Below are 17038 nucleotides of genomic sequence, written 5' to 3'. Positions count from 1 at the left end.
CTTTTATTGTGGTTTTAGACTAGGCTGTAAAAATCCCAGCTGTGGCTTCTTGGCTGAATGCCCATGATGAAGGCAGATAAGGCGTCCAGGGAGGGCAGGGCCATTGTCACGCACACAGAGATGTTCATTCAGGCTTCTCTTCTTTCCCCACCCAGAAGCCCAGGATAGTGGGCAGACAATAAAAAATACTTGAAGTTGAATAATTTTTAGGTACAGTTAGGTAGTGGCTGAACCAGTTTTTCCATATTGGGAGGATAAGAATTGGAGCTGCAAATCATTCAGACCTTGGAATGGAGAAAGGTCACAGAAATTCCTGCATTTGCTTCAGACTCAGGGTGTGCAAAAGTCCATTGCAAACTGCAGCTTCCTAAGTGGTGCCAGTTTCAGCATATTTAAAAATCCCTGGATATTTATTTTGGTCTGTAAGGGCACTTAGGAGGTAAATTTGGTGATGTGGGGTGGAGGGAAATGTAAATGTATGTAGAAAATAAAAGGAAAAGGAAAATGGAAAGGGAAAGAAGGGCCTATGTCCCTGAGGTCGGGAACACTTGCAGCGTCCCCAGTTAATCATTGATGCCTCAGGCCCTGATGGCCACAGAGTTGGCACTGCTGCAGGGGGCCAGAGTACTTGCAGTGGAATGCCAAGAATGCCTTTGGGGAAGTTAATGATTCATCTCCTCCCAGTCCTAGGGCTCTGCACTCCCTTTCTCTGAAGCTGATGACAGAAGGCTATCTGATCATCTTCTGGAGGTTAGGCTGGCCCTGCCTAAAGAGGTGAAGGAGAAAATAATGACAACTTGCAAATTCACTACCTGAGCTGACTTCCAAGGGGCTTCCTTCTGTAGGAAAGAGTTTCTTTTCTCACTTGTTTTGGGAAAATATGCTTTCACAGGGAAAAAGAATGCTCTAATAGAATGGTTGTCTGATACTCCTTTGCATGAAACTTTGGGCCAGGATAATGCCACAAGATGACATGTTTTACATGGATATGTGGCATTCGCCACCTTCAAACATGCATAATGTTTGTTTGTATGCCACTTTAATTTCCATTTCTAGATTTAAGTATCTTGAGGGCCTCCGCAAATTAATGGCTGTTATACATTCATTACACAGACATGCTAATATAAAAGGAGCACATTTTCATTTGAATTTTTTTTTCTTTTACCAAAGCCAGGCATTTGCAGAAATATCAGAAAATGATAGTTAGTAAAAGGAAAAGAGGAGAGACCCAGAGACAACCAGTGTTAACGTTTTGTTTCATATTATAATAGACATACATTATAATATGACCGTGGTCCCCTTCAACACCACCACCCTCAGACAGGATGTATGTGCTTGGTGACGCTGCAATGGCCCAGGCATGACTACACAGCCACCTCGCCTCCCCTTTCTTCCACATGCTGGTAAAGCATTCTCTCTGACCTTGCTGAGGTGTGTGAAGAGGAATATTGCTGTAGGCCATTGAAGGATTTCTTTGTAAATGCAGTTTGGGGTCATCCAGCAAATTCAGAGTTTGCTTCAATCGTATCCATGCTCTCTTATCTTTTTTTTTTTTTTAACATTTTTTATTGATTTATAATCATTTTACAATGTTGTGTCAAATTCCAGTGTAGAGCACAATTTTTCAGTAATACATGAACATATATATATTCATTGTCACATTTTTTTCTCTGTGAGCTACCATAAGATCTTGTATATATTTCCCTGTGCTATACAGTATAATCTTGTTTATCTATTCTACAATTTTGAAATCCTGTCTATCCCTTCCCACCCTCCGCCCCCTTGGCAACCACAAGTTTGTATTCTATGTCTATGAGTCTATTTCTGTTTTGTGTTTATGCTTTTTTTGTTTTTGTTTTTGTTTTTTAGATTCCACATATGAGTGATCTCATATGGTATTTTTATTTCTCTTTCTGGCTTATTTCCCTTAGAATGACATTCTCCAGGAGCATCCATGTTGCTGCAAATGGCGTTATGTTGTCAGTTTTTATGGCTGAGTAGTATTCCATTGTATAAATATATACACTTCTTCTTTATCCAGTCATCCGTTGATGGACATTTAGGCTGTTTCCATGTCTTGGCTATTGTAAATAGTGCTGCTATGACCATTGGGGTGCAGGTGTCATCCTGAAGTAGGGTTCCTTCTGGATATAAGCCCAGGAGTGGGATTCCTGGGTCATATGGTAAGTCTATTCCTAGTCTTTTGAGGAATCTCCACACTGTTTTCCATAGTGGCTGCACCAAACTGCATTTCCACCAGCAGTGAAGGAGGGTTCCCCTTTCTCCACAGCCTCTCCAGTGTTTGTCATTTGTGGATGTTTGAATGATGGCCATTCTGACTGGTGTGAGGTGATACCTCATTGTAGTTTTGATTTGCATTTCTCTGATAATTAGTGATACTGAGCATTTTTTCATGTGCTTATTGATCATTTGTATGTCTCCCTTGGAGAATTGCTTGTTCAGGTCTTTTTCCCGTCTTTGGATTGGGTTGTTTGTTGTTTCTTATTAAGTCATATGAGCTGCTTATATATTCTGGAGATCAAGCCTTTGTCGGTTTCATTTGCAAAGATTTTCTCCCATTCCGTAGGTTGTCTTTTTGTTTTACTTATGGTTTCCTTTGCTGTGCAGAAGCTTGTAAGTTTCATTAGGTCCCATTTGTTTATTCTTGCTTTTATTTCTACTAGGAGAAAATTTTTGAGATGTATGTCAGATAATGTTTTGCCTATGTTTTCCTCTAGGAGGTTTATTGTATCTTGTCTCATGTTTAAGTCTTTCATCCATTTTGGGTTTATTTTTGTGTATGGAGTAGGGGAGTGTTCTAGCTTCATTGTTTTACATGCTGCTGTCCAGTTTTCCTAACACCATTTGCTGAAGAGACTGTCTTTATTCCATTGTATATTGTTGCCTCCTTTGTCGAAGATTAGTTGACCAAAAGTTTGTGGGTTCATTTCTGGGCTCTCTATTCTGTTCCATTGGTCTATATGTCTGTTTTTGTACCAATACCATGCTGTCTTGATGACTGTAGCTCTATAGTATTGTCTGAAATCTGGAAGAGTTATTCCTCCAGCCTCTTTCTTTCTCTTCAGTAATGCTTTGGCAATTCTAGGTCTTTGATGGTCATGCTCTCTTATCTTGGGAGTGAGTAAAAGCTGCTGCTCCTACCTATATATAATGCAAGCAGCTTCTTTCTTGGGAGGTTTCTGTGATGTCTTCTGTGCTTTTCCTGTGCTAAAGTCCCCCAATTCTGGGTCCCAGGCTGTGCATTGATTGGCCAGTCTGAGCCCTGGGCCCTCTGAAGATGAGTCCATTCTGACGGGCCTGTTGAGTTTCAGGGGTTTGAGGGCCCTTAGGGAACTTTCTCTGAAACTCAGAGTGATTTCTTTTCTTGGAAAATCTCTCTCTTCATTTTCCCCTCTTTGGGGAAATATCTTCTCTCTAAACAAGTTGCTATGAGGCTTAGATATGTTAAATATTTAGAAAAGTGCTTAACACTTAGCACTCAACAGATGTTAGCTGCTAACTCTGTGAAAAAGAGGGGTCTAGGGCAGCACTGCCTGATAGAAACACCAAACAAGGCATGTATGTAGCTGTACCTTTCCTAGTAACCACATTAAAAAAGAGAAAGACAACAACTGAAATTAGTTTTAACAATATATTTTATTTAACCCAATATGTCAAATTTAATTGAACTCAGGACCTCGTGCATGCTCTACCACTGAGCTAGACATCTCCCCCTCCAGTATTTTTAAATTACCAAGATAGTTTACATTTTTTCAAGAATTCATCTTTTTGAATTCTTCAAAACCCCGTGTATAATTTACATTTACAGTGCAACTCAGTTAGGACCAGCCACATTTCAAGTGCTCAGTGGCTGCCAAACCGGGCAGCTCAGGTCTAGAAACTTGCTACTCGAGGTGGGATCTAGGGACCAGAAATATCAGCATCATCTGAGAGCCTGTCTGAACTGCAAACTCTCAAGCCCACCCCAGCCCTATAGAAGCAGAACCTGCATTTTAACAAGTGATTCATTTGCATGTTAGAGTGGAAGCACTGGGCTAGAGTCCCTATGCTCAGTCCCCACCCCTGGGATTCTGACTTAGTTGGTCCAGCGTTGGGCCTGGGCACTATTATTGCTTTAAAGCTCCCCCTGGTGATTGTAATCATGCAGCCAAGCTTGAGAGACACTTGTGTGATAGGCTCTGAAGCCAGGATGCCTGACTTTACCACTTTCTACCTTCAAGACCTTGGGAAATCTACCCAAACTACCAATTTCCTTACCTCTAAAATGGAGATGAAAGTAGTATTTGCTTCAAGACTTGTTATGAGGATTAAATGAGTTAGCACATGCATAGCACCCAGAACAGTACCTGACATGTGGGGAATACTCTGTACATACAAGCTCTCACCCTTTCTTCTTTTCCTTGAAGGTCCGGGGTTACCCAGAGCCCCAGGTGACGTGGCACAGAAACGGACAACCCATCACCAGTGGGGGCCGCTTCCTGCTGGACTGTGGTACCCGGGGGACTTTCAGCCTTGTGATTCATGCTGTCCGTGAGGAGGACAAGGGAAAGTACACCTGTGAAGCCACCAATGGTAGTGGTGCCCGCCAGGTGACAGTGGAGTTGACGGTGGAAGGTGAGTACCAGGAGGTGAAAGCTCTGGGGACAGATGAGCCATCAGTTTCCCCATGGCCTGCGGCTCCTGCTTCAGCCCTCTCTCGGCAGAGGAACCCACAAGAGAAAGAACACTCATCCCTAAACTCAGGGCCTTTTAATCTGATGGGAGAAATGTGGTCCCTGGCACAAGGGAGGCCTCCCAGGAGATACTGTCATGCTACACACCACGTTACTTTCCTGCTGCAGCCCTGCCTAGGCTTCCCTGCACACAGACTGAGACGGGACTCCTCATCACGGCTTTACAAAGCCTGGCCCGCTCTGGCCCTGGCCTGGCTCTCCAGACCCATCCCCTACCGCTCCTCATCCTGCTCACTCCCCTGGACTCCAGCTGGCCCACTGCTCGTCCTGGTGCAAGGCCTCAGGGCCATCACAAGGCTGTTCCCTGAGTAAAGAAGAGTTCTTCCCGCAGCCCTGCCCCTGACTCCTCCCCTCACTTTCCTCAGGTCTCCGCTCCTTGGAGGGACCTCCCCTCCTTAGAGAACCTCCTCTGACCACCCCATCCCCAGGACTTCCCATCCTCTCACAACACCTGAACTTTTTCTTCTAGGGCAATCACTGTCTCCCTTTTTATGATCTCCTCCACCCCTGACCAGTAACTGAAAGCTCTAAGAGAAGGCGGATGTTATCCTGGTTACCGCTTATCTCCAGCATCTAGAAAACTTCCTGGCTCATGCCAGATACTGAATTACTTGGAGAATGAACAATGTTTATCATCTTAATTATAAAGTAATACATGCTCATCATAAAAACTTTGTAAAGCTCAGAAAAATATATAGGAGATAAACATACCAGTGTGTTAACACTGAGTAGTTACTTTTTCTTTTTTTTTTTTTTTCCTCCTTTGTACTTAAAAAAATTCTATTAACTTTGTTAACTTCAGAAGTTCCAGGAAAAACATTTGATCAAAGGAAGTTAGAGGGGGAAGCTGCCAGTGTATCTCCCACATGCTGAAGCTGCCCCACTGGTGAGAATATTTCCATCTCAGGCCACTGGCTGCTGCTTAAAGGCTTGATGTCTGAAACAACATGGGGGCCTGTCAGACCCTCAGAAGTGTGACAAGGTTTTCCCCCACCCTTCCAGGCCTTTCTAAGGGCTTATAAACCAGAGGGTCAGACTCATTTTCTTCTCTCTCAGAAAACTATCTCCCAACCTGGTTTTCAGGGGACATTATGTGCCAGGGAAGGTTCCAGAATGGGGTGAGGTGCACCTGGGCCAATGTTTTTCCTGTTTGCCTGCATCGTGGAAGGACAGGCTGGCTGTTTCACAGAACAGAATGTGCATAGTTTGGATGCTTTCCCGAAATTCTTTAACTGAGTGACTCATTCCTTTTAATGACCTTCAAGTGCCTGTGGGCTGGGGCATTCCACGTGGAAGGTGGCCCCTGGTCAGAGTCTCTGAATGGCCCTCATCTTGGCCGGTTCTGGTCTCCCCTGCAACTTGCACTTCTCAGTGCCTGAACTTTGAGGTGAGGCCCACACATCCCCTTATATTAGTCAGCTCAGGCTGCCATAACGAGATAGCACAGACCATGACTTATATAACAGAAATTAATTTTCTTACAGTTCTGGAGCCTGAAAGTCCAAGATCAAGGTCCAGCAGGGTTCGGTTTCTGGTGAAGGCTCTCTTCCTGGTTTGCAGACAGCCACCTTATTGCTGTGTCCTCACGTGGTAGAGAGGAGGCGCTCTGGTGCCCCTTCCTCTTCTTATAAGGGCACCAGCCCTATTGGATGAGAGCCCCTCCTTATGACCTCATTGAACCTTTGTCACCTCCTTACAGGCCCTGTCTCCAAATACAGTCACACTGGGGGTTAGAGCTTCAACTTGTGTGGAGACGCAGTTTTAGTCTGTAACACCCGTTGTCTGATCTTCTATTTGGAGCTGGGGAAACGGGGCATCAGAGGTCCAAGTTTCTGGTCCCAACTTTTGCCAGTCAGATGTGTGACTTTAAACTCTGGATCTCTGTTTCTGCAGGGTAAAAGGTTTGAATTCAGTGGTCCCTAAAGCCTGGCTAGCCCTTGTTTTCTATGATCCATTTTAGAGGAATAGAGTGGGTTAGGAGTGCAAGAGAAGTATATAAAACCCAAGTCATAGTAAAACTGTTTTTTAGTTCCCATCAGTAAGGACGTTAGATCTGATGTCTCAACTAAGAAGGAAGAGTTTTAGTAGGTCGTGGTACTCGGGGCAGGAGAGAGGAAAGAAGGCAGGAGAACTCTATCAGAATGAGAGAAGGATGAGGCTCTTGATCCTGCCCCTTCCCCTTTGGTTTTAATTTGGGGAGACCATTGAAGATGTTGTATGCCTTCTAACCTGAGGAGAGAATGACCTAAAGGCTGCAGCCCCTTTAAGTGTGAACGGTCCCGTGTACATTCTACTCCTGCGTCAAAGGCCAGTTTAAGCCGATGTGTGGTTTGGGCCCACCCCATACACCATAGGCCAGGAAGGATTCACTCTGGCCCCTTCTGCCATGGATGAATTGTTGACTGGGCCAGGCTAGCCCAAACTCTTAAAAGGGAATCCAGCATCCCCCCTGCTTCTCGCCAGCTCTCTGTACTATGCTTCTTACTTATGCTTCTTATTTGGAAAGAGCAGCGGTTCTGGAATTAAGAGAATGATTCTTATGTGGAGCCTTTTGACCCTTCTAATGGTCAAGTTAAGAACGTGGTATTGTCACATGGTCTTGGATTCTAGCTCCACTGTTTTCTTACTATGGGGAAATTAACTTTCCAAACCTTAGTTCTCTTTCCCTAAACAGGAGCTAATGGCTGCCCTCTGGGGTTGTGTAAGGATCAGTGCAGCACTGGTGAATAGTAGGCACCCAATACATGGTAGCCTCGTGATACTCAAACCTGGTATTAACATCCTGAGAACTACTTGCAGAGGGAAATCCTTGCATGGGAAGTGGAGAAGGAAGCTTCCCCCTCTAACTTCCTTTGGTCCCCAGGGCCAAGAAACATCCTAGAGTTAGTAGGTCTGGGATGGGCTCAAGAATTTTCATTTCTAAATGCTTCCTAGTGGTGCTGATACTGGTGCATACTGGGCCCAGTACTTTGAGAGCCAGTGGGCTAGTGCCTGTCCCTGCTTGTTAGGGTCGCACGCGCGCGCGAGAGAGAGATTCATTACAATAAATTGGCTCTCATGGTTGTGGGGGCTGACAAAGTCCCAAGATCTTTAGCCAGCAAGCTGGAGACCCAGGAGAGTGGATGGTGTTGGTCCAGTCCAAGTTGTAAACCCTGAGAATCTGGACAGCTGATGATGTGGTTTCAGTCCAAACGCTGGAAGACCCCAAACCCAGAAAGAGCTGAAGTTTCCGTTTGAGTCAGGTATAATATAACTAACCTGTATCCAGTCCTTACTCATGTTGCTGGCAAGACTGGGATTGGTAACCCTTAGGACAAGTGCCTCCACTGGTGCAGTCTGCAGTGGTACAGGGTGAGGTAATGAGCATAAGACGTGGCTGCCAGGTGGTTGTCCTTTTGCAGGCCCGTGGTCACAGCAGGTGTCATTAGGGTGACCATTTATCCCCATGTGCCTGCTCTGCCAATGTAATTATAAATAGAGCCTCCTTTGACTTTCAAAAGAGTCCCACTTTGGATAATAGATTACATGGGTACCCTAGCCACGATCAACATGTCTGGTGCACCAGGCGGTGAGTAGAGCTTTAAAAGTGGTGTTGAGAAATAAAGGGTTGTTCTAGGAGAAGAGGAGTAGCAAGAGCAATAGTTTCAGAGGAAGTGCTTAAAGTTCATTTTCATCTCTGAAAAATAAATTCCAAGTCATTAACCACTCTGCATAAAAATGCAACAATTAAAAAGTAATAAATAAGTGAACTTTAAAAATAATGAATATGTATTCTCTGGGGAATAGATTTAGCCAGGGGCTCCCTCCTCTTGGGAAGTTTTCTTTGAAGTAAATAAATAGGAGGGACAAAGAGCTAGTTCCCCCACCTCCTGTCTGGATCCAGCCTTGGCCGTCACTCCTTCTTCTATTACGTACTCTCTCCTTCATGCAAATTCTGCCTCCTTCACCTCCATCCTGTGGGATTCTTTCCCCAACTGCCTCCCCTGGAGGTGACAGGTTCCGAGGCCACCACTTTCGTTTCTGTTGAAGAGCAAAGACGTGTCCCCTCATCCTGAAATGTCTCCCAGGAGCAAAGAGGGAACCATCCGTAGCTCCGTCCCCCTCTCTGCGTCAGAAGCTGGAGGTAGAGCAGAGCAGTTCAGACAGGGATCCTGCCTTCTTGGAGCTTTCTTTCTACTCCAGAAGAGAGGCTATAAATAGGAAACTAATACAACTTTTGTAGTAGAATTAAGTGCTCCCTGACCATGTGTGAGAGAGAGCCAGGTGGCAGGCCACCTAGAATGGGAGGGACAGCAGAAGGGAGAGTGATCCCATGTCGTGGGATTTCAGGGAGAAGAGGCGCCCTAGTGACCACTAGCTTAGCTGTCCTGGTGCCACTGAAACCAGCTTTCTCTGGTGGTTTTGAATTTGTAGGAAATGCTTCTCTGCCATCTTTTTTGCTACTACACTTTGTCAGGGATAGATTTCTCAGATCCCTGTTATTTTCACCTTGGACTGGATTGATGACATTTCGTATTTTGAGCCCATGCCTGTTTATATTGGTGGAGTTTTAAAGTATTCCTCAGGATCGTCTGTCATGATTTTTTCCTTTTGTTGTTCTCTTATTCCTTTTGTACTCTTTTCCTGTATCTAAATTTTCTACCTTCTTAAAGACGCATAATTATATTCCACATTTGTATTCTTTATAAACTCTTTCAGTCGGTTACGCCCCCTGGTGACTCCTTTTTTCTTTTTAGGGGCATATGCCCTACTTTTTTTTCTTGTCTAGTCAGAATCTTAGAATGCTCTGAGTTTTTGTCCTTTTCTGTCTCATCAAAGTGAACAATATAAACGTGGTAGAGACAAAAATTATTCTTTTGCCCCACTAGTCTCTTTGCTGTGAAACAGCTGCATGTCAAGACTGCCTTGGCAGAAGCCTCATGTATTTGCTATATGGAGGTGTTAGATGACAATGACTTGGTCTCATTCTGTTCTTGAAGAATGACTTCCAATTCTCCTTCTCCCTTCCCTCTTTTGCTTTCACCTTCCACTTTTCCTCTGTCTCTTTTTCTCTCCAAAATATACACCAGTACCCCTTGCTGGCCCAGCCTTTACCCTTGATGCTGCCGACTTTTCTTCCTATTTCTTACTCCTCCACCCCCTTCTCCCAGCTCTGCCTCCAGCCCTTTCCCAGTTGCTTATAGTTCTAGCCTCTTCTTCATTCATCAGACTTTATCGCATGGGCTAACTTTGTGCTGGGATCAAAGAGCAACAAGACTTGGTTATCACTCTTAAGAGACTGACTTTCTTGACCTCATGTTTCATTGTTATGTTGCAATTAAGCATCATCATCAGGACGTGTATGGGAAGTGATGACTGTGTGGTGCTATGTGGGAGACAAAATACTTTGTCAGATCCTTTCTGCAAGAACCTGGCTGGTCAGATAAAACAGACACATTAAAAGCTAAGTAAAAGCACAGCTCCAGTCACTGGGCAGCACAGGTTTATTTGCCAAATGATTGCCACATGGGCTCCGTTAGCTCGGTGGAGGACGAGACTCTGGAGGCTGAACTGGTCTGGGATGTCCGCTTGGAAGAGGAGGGACTTGGCTAGTTCAGATTTGGATGGCAGGTTGTGATTCTGATGATGGGGACAGGGAAAAGTAGAATTAGGTACTGGGCGGGGGGAAGGTGAGGTGAGTAGACAGGTAGGAGTAGAGAGTAGTGGAAGATAAAACTAAAGGATTGATTTGGAGAAGACTATGGGAGGTCTGGAGCATGAGGCCAGGCAGTTTTTAGAGTCATGTCTATTCCGAGTGTGAACGGACGATTCTGCCCTTAATCATTGCCTTTCCACTTTCATACTGCATGTGGCTCTCCAAATGAACTGCTCCTCTTAGCCACAGCTAGAGGGACAGACCTACTATGTGCTTGCTTTTGCTTCATGAATCTTTTTGACTCTACCTTTATTTTTCTGAAAGTGTGAGTTTATAACAAATATTCTGATCATAGATTTTTCACATGTTCCATTAGTCTTTGATACACTATCATTTTGTGTGATCCCCCAACAAAAATGGGTTGCTTATTAATTCAAAGAATTTTTCCAGAACAATGTTTAAAATTACTTTCCCATACACTGCACTTGCCCACCATGTGGCTTCTGATCAGACACCTGTGTCGCAGCTGCAGTGAGTGACTCCCACTCCATCAGACCCAGAGTGGGGAGCAGCTCAAATCAGAGGTAAATTTCTCTTTGTTTCCCTTCTGATAACTTGATACAAAATCAGTCTTTATGACTTAAATACTAAGGGGGATACCCGCTAATTGGCTTGGTGTTTGAGGGGAGAATCACAATGGAAAGTGACCCAAAAGAAGTGAGCTGAGATGCCTGGGAGTCTTGGCCTCCAAAAGAAGCCTCTAAAGGAAACAGCTATTTTTCTCTCTGCAGAGTATCTAAATTTCTCTTAAGCATACTTAAGACAGTTGAGAGATCACTGGCCACAATTTATTAAACTATCACCCCTCCAAGATAAAACTTCATGTCACTACTCCTTTGAACTCACTGGATAAGATATATGACTACTTTCTTCATGAATGACCAGGAAGTATTTTGTCTTCTAAGTGGTGGGATTTTATTTCAACCCCGGAGGAAGAATTGGTTCTTCAGTGCGTCAATTTCCTGGAGCCCCAAATAGAACTCCTGAATTACCTACTTGGTGCTCTGGGATGACGTCCTTAAACCTCTACGGAAGGATGTACAATTGACCCTTGAACAACACAGATTTGAACTGCACAGGTCCATTTATACCTGGATTTTTTTCGATAAATATAGTACTTGTATTTTCATTTTACAGATCTTTAAGTTAACTAAGTGTGGGGAAAGTCTGTGCAGAGATCACAATATGAGGAATCAAGAGAATTAGGGTTTGAGTCCTGATTCTTTTCAGTGGTTTCAGATTACGGACCTTAGGGTGAGTCATATATCAAGTCCTTCATTTTGGGGGCAGAGAGAGCAATACAAGGATTTTTCCACTGTGTAGGGTCAGCACTCCTAACCCCCATGTTCTTCAAAGGTCAACTGTCCTTGTGATCGAGTGTCATAGCATAAGAATCACGTACATGTGTAGTTTCCAGGGAGAGTGGATGGCAACAGTGAACTCTAAAGCCCCCTGCCTGAGCAGGGACTGTGGAATGAACTGTTTAAATACAGTAGGCCCCCATTTATACAGTGACAGGCAGCCCCTGGCAGAGGCCCATTAACTTTTTTTTTTTAATTGAAGTATAGTCAGTTACAGTGTGTCAATTTCTGGTGTACAGCATGATGTTTCAGTCATGCATACACATACATATATTCGTTTTCATATTCTTTTTCATTATAGGTTACTACAAGATATTGAATATAGTTCCCTGTTCTAAACAGGAGAAATTTGTTTTTTAATCTATTTTATTTGTAGTAGTTAGTATTTACAACTTGAACTCCCAATTTGTCCCTTCCCACCTCTCTTCCCCTGGTAACCCTAAGAGGCCCATTAACTTTTAACGTTATGACTTTAGTGGTCCCTGAGAAGACACATCTGAAACCTTGACAGGTGACAACCCCCATCTCCTTGGGAAGGAGGGCATCCTGGCAACCTCGTTATTCTCCAGTGTCCCCTCCCCTCCCCTTCCCCAGTTAGTCACCAGATCCTGCTGTGCCAGTTATCATCTGTCTCCACTGCCATCCTGGTCCATCATCATTTTCCTCTTGTGCAAATTCCCAGTGGGTCTCCTTGATTCTACCCATACCCAACTCTAGTCTCCACATTACTCTTAAAAATATCTTCTAATGAATTCAGATGGGATTTTATCGCTCCCTCCCTTCTAATATTCCAGTGATCCACCTTTAAATTGAAATTCAAGATCTTCAACAGGCCTTGCTATGGGATGTCCCCTCCCTCATCTTTGAAGCCATCTGCCTTTCTCTTAAGCCTCAAGGTTTATTCTAGCTTTTATTACACACATCACTCTACCTCCTGAAGCTCTAGCTGATGCCTTATGCATAATAGGGACTGAATCAGTGTTTTAGCACAGATGCAGTCTCAAGGATCCCATCCCAAGGCAGAAAATTGTTTTGTTACCACACTTAGTCATTTTTTTTCCTTTCCTCTAGTTCAGTGGTCTATAACTTGTCTTGCTATGTTACAATCTCTTAAGATTGTTTCATTCTTTTTTGAAATATGTCTGCTCTGACATTTATCCTAACACTACTTTTTCTTTTCACTATATTAATTTTTCCTTCTTGTTTCTTTTTTTCTCTCTTTATTGAGATATAATTGACATATAACATTGCTAATGCTGCTTTTTATTCTAGTGTCCACCCATATACCTGTGCTCCTTCATTTTCCATGACTTACTTGTACAGAGTGTTTCGTAATCATTCACTTTTAAATCCAAACATGCCTATGAGTTAGTGTGAGCATCTATTTCATTATATCATCTAGTGTGCCTGAAAATTTACAAATTAAAATAGTCATGCATGAACATCTACATACTGAAATAAATATTATTATAATTTCCTTTTATTTCTCCTTTATGTTTTAGTTAGAGCTTTACATTGATTTTCTTTTTGAAATTATATATATATATGGATAGTTAGAAGTGAATTTTGATTCAGCATGGCACAGAGGGAATTGCTAAATACCCATTATAAAAAGTGGACATTTGTTCTGGTTGAGTGAAGAACCACTATTTTAAGCAATCCTTAACATCTACTTTGAAGTTGCCTATAAATAGGAATGACTGCTCTCTGGTTTTCCTGGAACCGTCCTGATTTACTCCTGTTGTCCTGGCTGAATTATTAATTATCTCCCTTTCAGTGTCAGCATGCCTTTTTGGATGATAAATTAGATCATCACACACTTTAAGAAGCCCTTCTTCTTTTTACCATCGTGATCGCATTATTCCCCTCCTCGGCAGCATTCTCTGTGTCTACTCAGTCTTTGACAAAAAGAGCGAGGTGTCTCCACTGTTGAACTTTTCACTCCGAAGACCTGCCAGCATTCTCTTTTACTCGTCCTTGAAAAATGTCTGAGATTCCTGTTTAAATACCTTCAGTGCCTTGGCCTTTTTCCCCCCTAACTCACTCGATCCTGTCTTCACCAATTCTCTTAACTTTTCTATCTTTGGCTTTTCTACCTTAATCCTCTTTCTCCTTATTTTTCTACATAGTCTAGCTGTTCTGCCAGATTTTCATACTTTCACGAAATTAATTTTGCCTTATCTGACAATTTGCAACTTCAAATGTTTGCCTATAAATAGACCCTGCTAGCTATTTTAGCCCACATTCTTTTTTGCTTTGATATATGTCTCTGGTGTTGACTTGAATTAAAATAAGCATTTCTCAATTCCATTTTTAGCTGACTGCTTTATATGTTACCTTTGGATCTTACCAAGAACTGTTCTTACTCTGATATAGAAGTATCTCCAAGCAGCATTCTTTTGCTATCCTTTGAGGAAATATCATATTTTTGCTTTTTTTTTTTTTTAAGGAGTAAAGGAATTTTAGCCTTTGGATTAAGATGTCCAGCTCCCAAGAGTTTTAAAGATGCTCAGTCTGATTTTTTTTAGTTGTGGTAAAATACACATAACATAAAATTTGCCGTTTTAACCATTTTGAAGAATACAATTCAGTGGCAGTAAGTACATTCATAATGGTGTCCACGCATCATCACTGTCTAGTTCCAGAAATTTCCATCACCCCAAACAGAGCCCCAAACCCACTGAACTGTCACTCCCCTTCCCCCCTGCCCCAGCCCCTGGCAACCACTCATCTGTTTTCTGTCTCTATGGATTTGCCTCTTCTGAACATCTCCTGTAAATGGAATCATAGATTTTTGTGTGCCTGGCTTTTTTCACTTAGCAAAAATTGTCAAGGTTCATCCATGTTGTAGCATGTATCGTTACTTTATTCCTTTGTATGGCTGAATAATATTTCATTGTATAGGTAGACCTCATTTTGTCTATCCATTCATCCATTGACCAGTCTAATTTTTATCACATCTTTACTCCAACGTGAAATGAGTGGTATAGTAGCATGACAAGTGCAGTGAATTGTACAGAGCTATTTTTTCCCACAGGAATCTTAGTGATTGGTGTGTGGCTAATTCTGTGGAATAGAGTATGTATAAGAGGCAAGAATGTTTTGATATATTTTCTTCTGGTCATTTTACTATGTTTGAGTATTTTTATTTTTACCTGATTATGATCACATTGAATAGAAAATTTTGCATGCTGCGCTTTTTTCCATAAAACTTGTTCATTTAACAAATATTTGAATACCTACAATACACCAGGCACTGGTCTCGATACCTCTGATAAATAGAAAGTTCTGGTGGGGATATGGTTTGGGAGTTATCAGCTTACAGATGATATTTAAAGCCATGGGACTATCTGACCTCCTGAGGGAGAGTCCATAGCACTGAGGGAGGACCCAAGACTTCGCCCTAGGGCACTCTCAGAGATCAAGTTCAGTTCGAAGAAGGAAGGAGGCTGAGAAGAACAGGCAACCTGGTAAGAGCAGGAGAGCCTGCAGGAGAAAGTGCTTCGAAAGGGAGTGGCCCCTTGTGTCAAATGCTACTGAGTGAGCTGAGGAAGAGGATTAACCACCAGGTTAGTTAAGATGGTGGTCGGAATGGAGCTCAGTGGAGTGGAGAGGTTCATGACCCAACCAGATTGTGCTGGGGAGCAAATGATATGCTATTTAAGATATGTCTGTGTGTTTCATATACTCAAACACAATTTGGTGGCAGAATAAGATATCCAACTGTGCATTTTACTAAACCACTTTTTGTCTCCCTACTGTGTGACATTTACGTTGTTCCCAATTTTTACTGTTGCAGACAAGACCAAAGAGAGTAGCTTTGTAAGTTTTCTTTCCTGCTTTTAACATCATTTCCTCTGACTGGCGGTGCAGAAAGGAAGGAGCAGGCCTAAGAGCAGAGTGTCTCTAAAGCTTGTGATTCCCATTGGCTCAGATATTTCCTACAAGAATGGATGGGTTTGCGCTCCCCCGGTCATGTCTGAGGGGACCCAGCATCTTGACTGCAGTTGTCCATCGGGTCCTCCCAGAACAGCTCTCTTCTTTTGTCAGCTTAGAAGTTCTTTTAACCTCAAACAGAGAGCTGAATAACAAGAACTGAACCCATATTGTGGGGAAAGAACTCTACACAGCTCACTAAATGGTTATGTTAAGCAGAAATGCACGTACAACAATTGCCAGCCTATATGGAACCACAACGAAAGTGTGAGGCTGGCATTTGCTATTATTCCTTTTCCACTGAGGTTCTGGTGAAACCTTAAACCAGATGTGGCTGAGGGAATTCCTCAGCCATGATCTTCGTCCTTCATCTCTGTGCTCCTATGCATTCATACAGATGTGATCAGTGCTGGAATGTAAGGAAGTTTCCCATATTCCAAGAAGCACCCAGCAAAATCTCCCGTTGCAGTTGCCTGCTGATATCAGGGAATGACTTCCACCCTCTCCATGCATACCTTGGGTGGGGTTTTACAAACACTTCCAGCTTGTGGTAAAAAGAGAAAAACTTCCAGGCAGATCATCTCAGAAGTGTCCTCCTCTCCCCCTCCCTACTCAAAAACACCCCACTGCTGTATAGTCACTTTCCGGTCACATTATGAGCTGTTTCTCCCCAGAAGCAGCAGCTGGATAAGGAAGCTGACCCCAGCTGCCTTGCTGGCTCTGCTGTTTAACTGCTTCCTGCTCAGCACAGCAGCACCTCACCCAGGACCGGCAGTGCCCGGTGTCCTGCTGGTGCAGACTCCACACCAGCAGGACACCAGGATGAGCAGGTGTCGCTCATCTCCAGTGATCTGCTCCACCCAGCAGGACAGGTGCTGCTGTTTGCTGGGCCTTAAGTGGAAGGATAGAATGGTGACTGGGTTTCAAACGTGAATAGACGTGCTAAGAGAGATGCGTGTGCATCTGCCCCTCTTCTCTTCAGTGGGGTCCTTTTCTGCAGAGGTCCTAATCACCATAGATCATCCCCAAAGTGGAAGGTCCAGGGGTATATAACAGCTCGGCAGAATGGTGGCATGTTCTAGAACAGGCAGACCTGGACGCTTCCCTGCACCATTATTGGCTCTGTGACTCAAGTGGACCATTTCTCACCTCTGAATCTCATTTCTCTCACCTGTTTAGAAAATAGAAAGTTAGTGTAATACCAGCCTCCTTAAATTATTGCAGGAAATCCATGTGAGAATGTGTGTAAAGTGCCCACCTTAGAGCCTGATGCGATGTGGGCTCCGTCAGGG

The 17038-nt window shown here is 43.3% G+C and overlaps 1 protein-coding gene across 1 annotated transcript in view; it reads left to right on the top strand.

Annotated features, from left to right (window-relative positions):
* Positions 1-17038, top strand: part of MYLK (myosin light chain kinase) — a 150936-nt gene that overhangs the window by 34031 nt on the left and 99867 nt on the right. The window contains 1 exon segment of the mRNA XM_032481411.1: positions 4428-4635. Within this exon segment, the coding sequence (XP_032337302.1) occupies positions 4428-4635 (208 nt within the window).

The sequence above is a fragment of the Camelus ferus genome, chromosome 1 (assembly GCF_009834535.1).
Source record: "Camelus ferus isolate YT-003-E chromosome 1, BCGSAC_Cfer_1.0, whole genome shotgun sequence".
NCBI lineage: Eukaryota > Metazoa > Chordata > Mammalia > Artiodactyla > Camelidae > Camelus > Camelus ferus.
The sequence above is the reverse complement of the archived record's forward strand: the minus strand, read 5'-3'. Positions and strand labels throughout refer to the sequence as shown.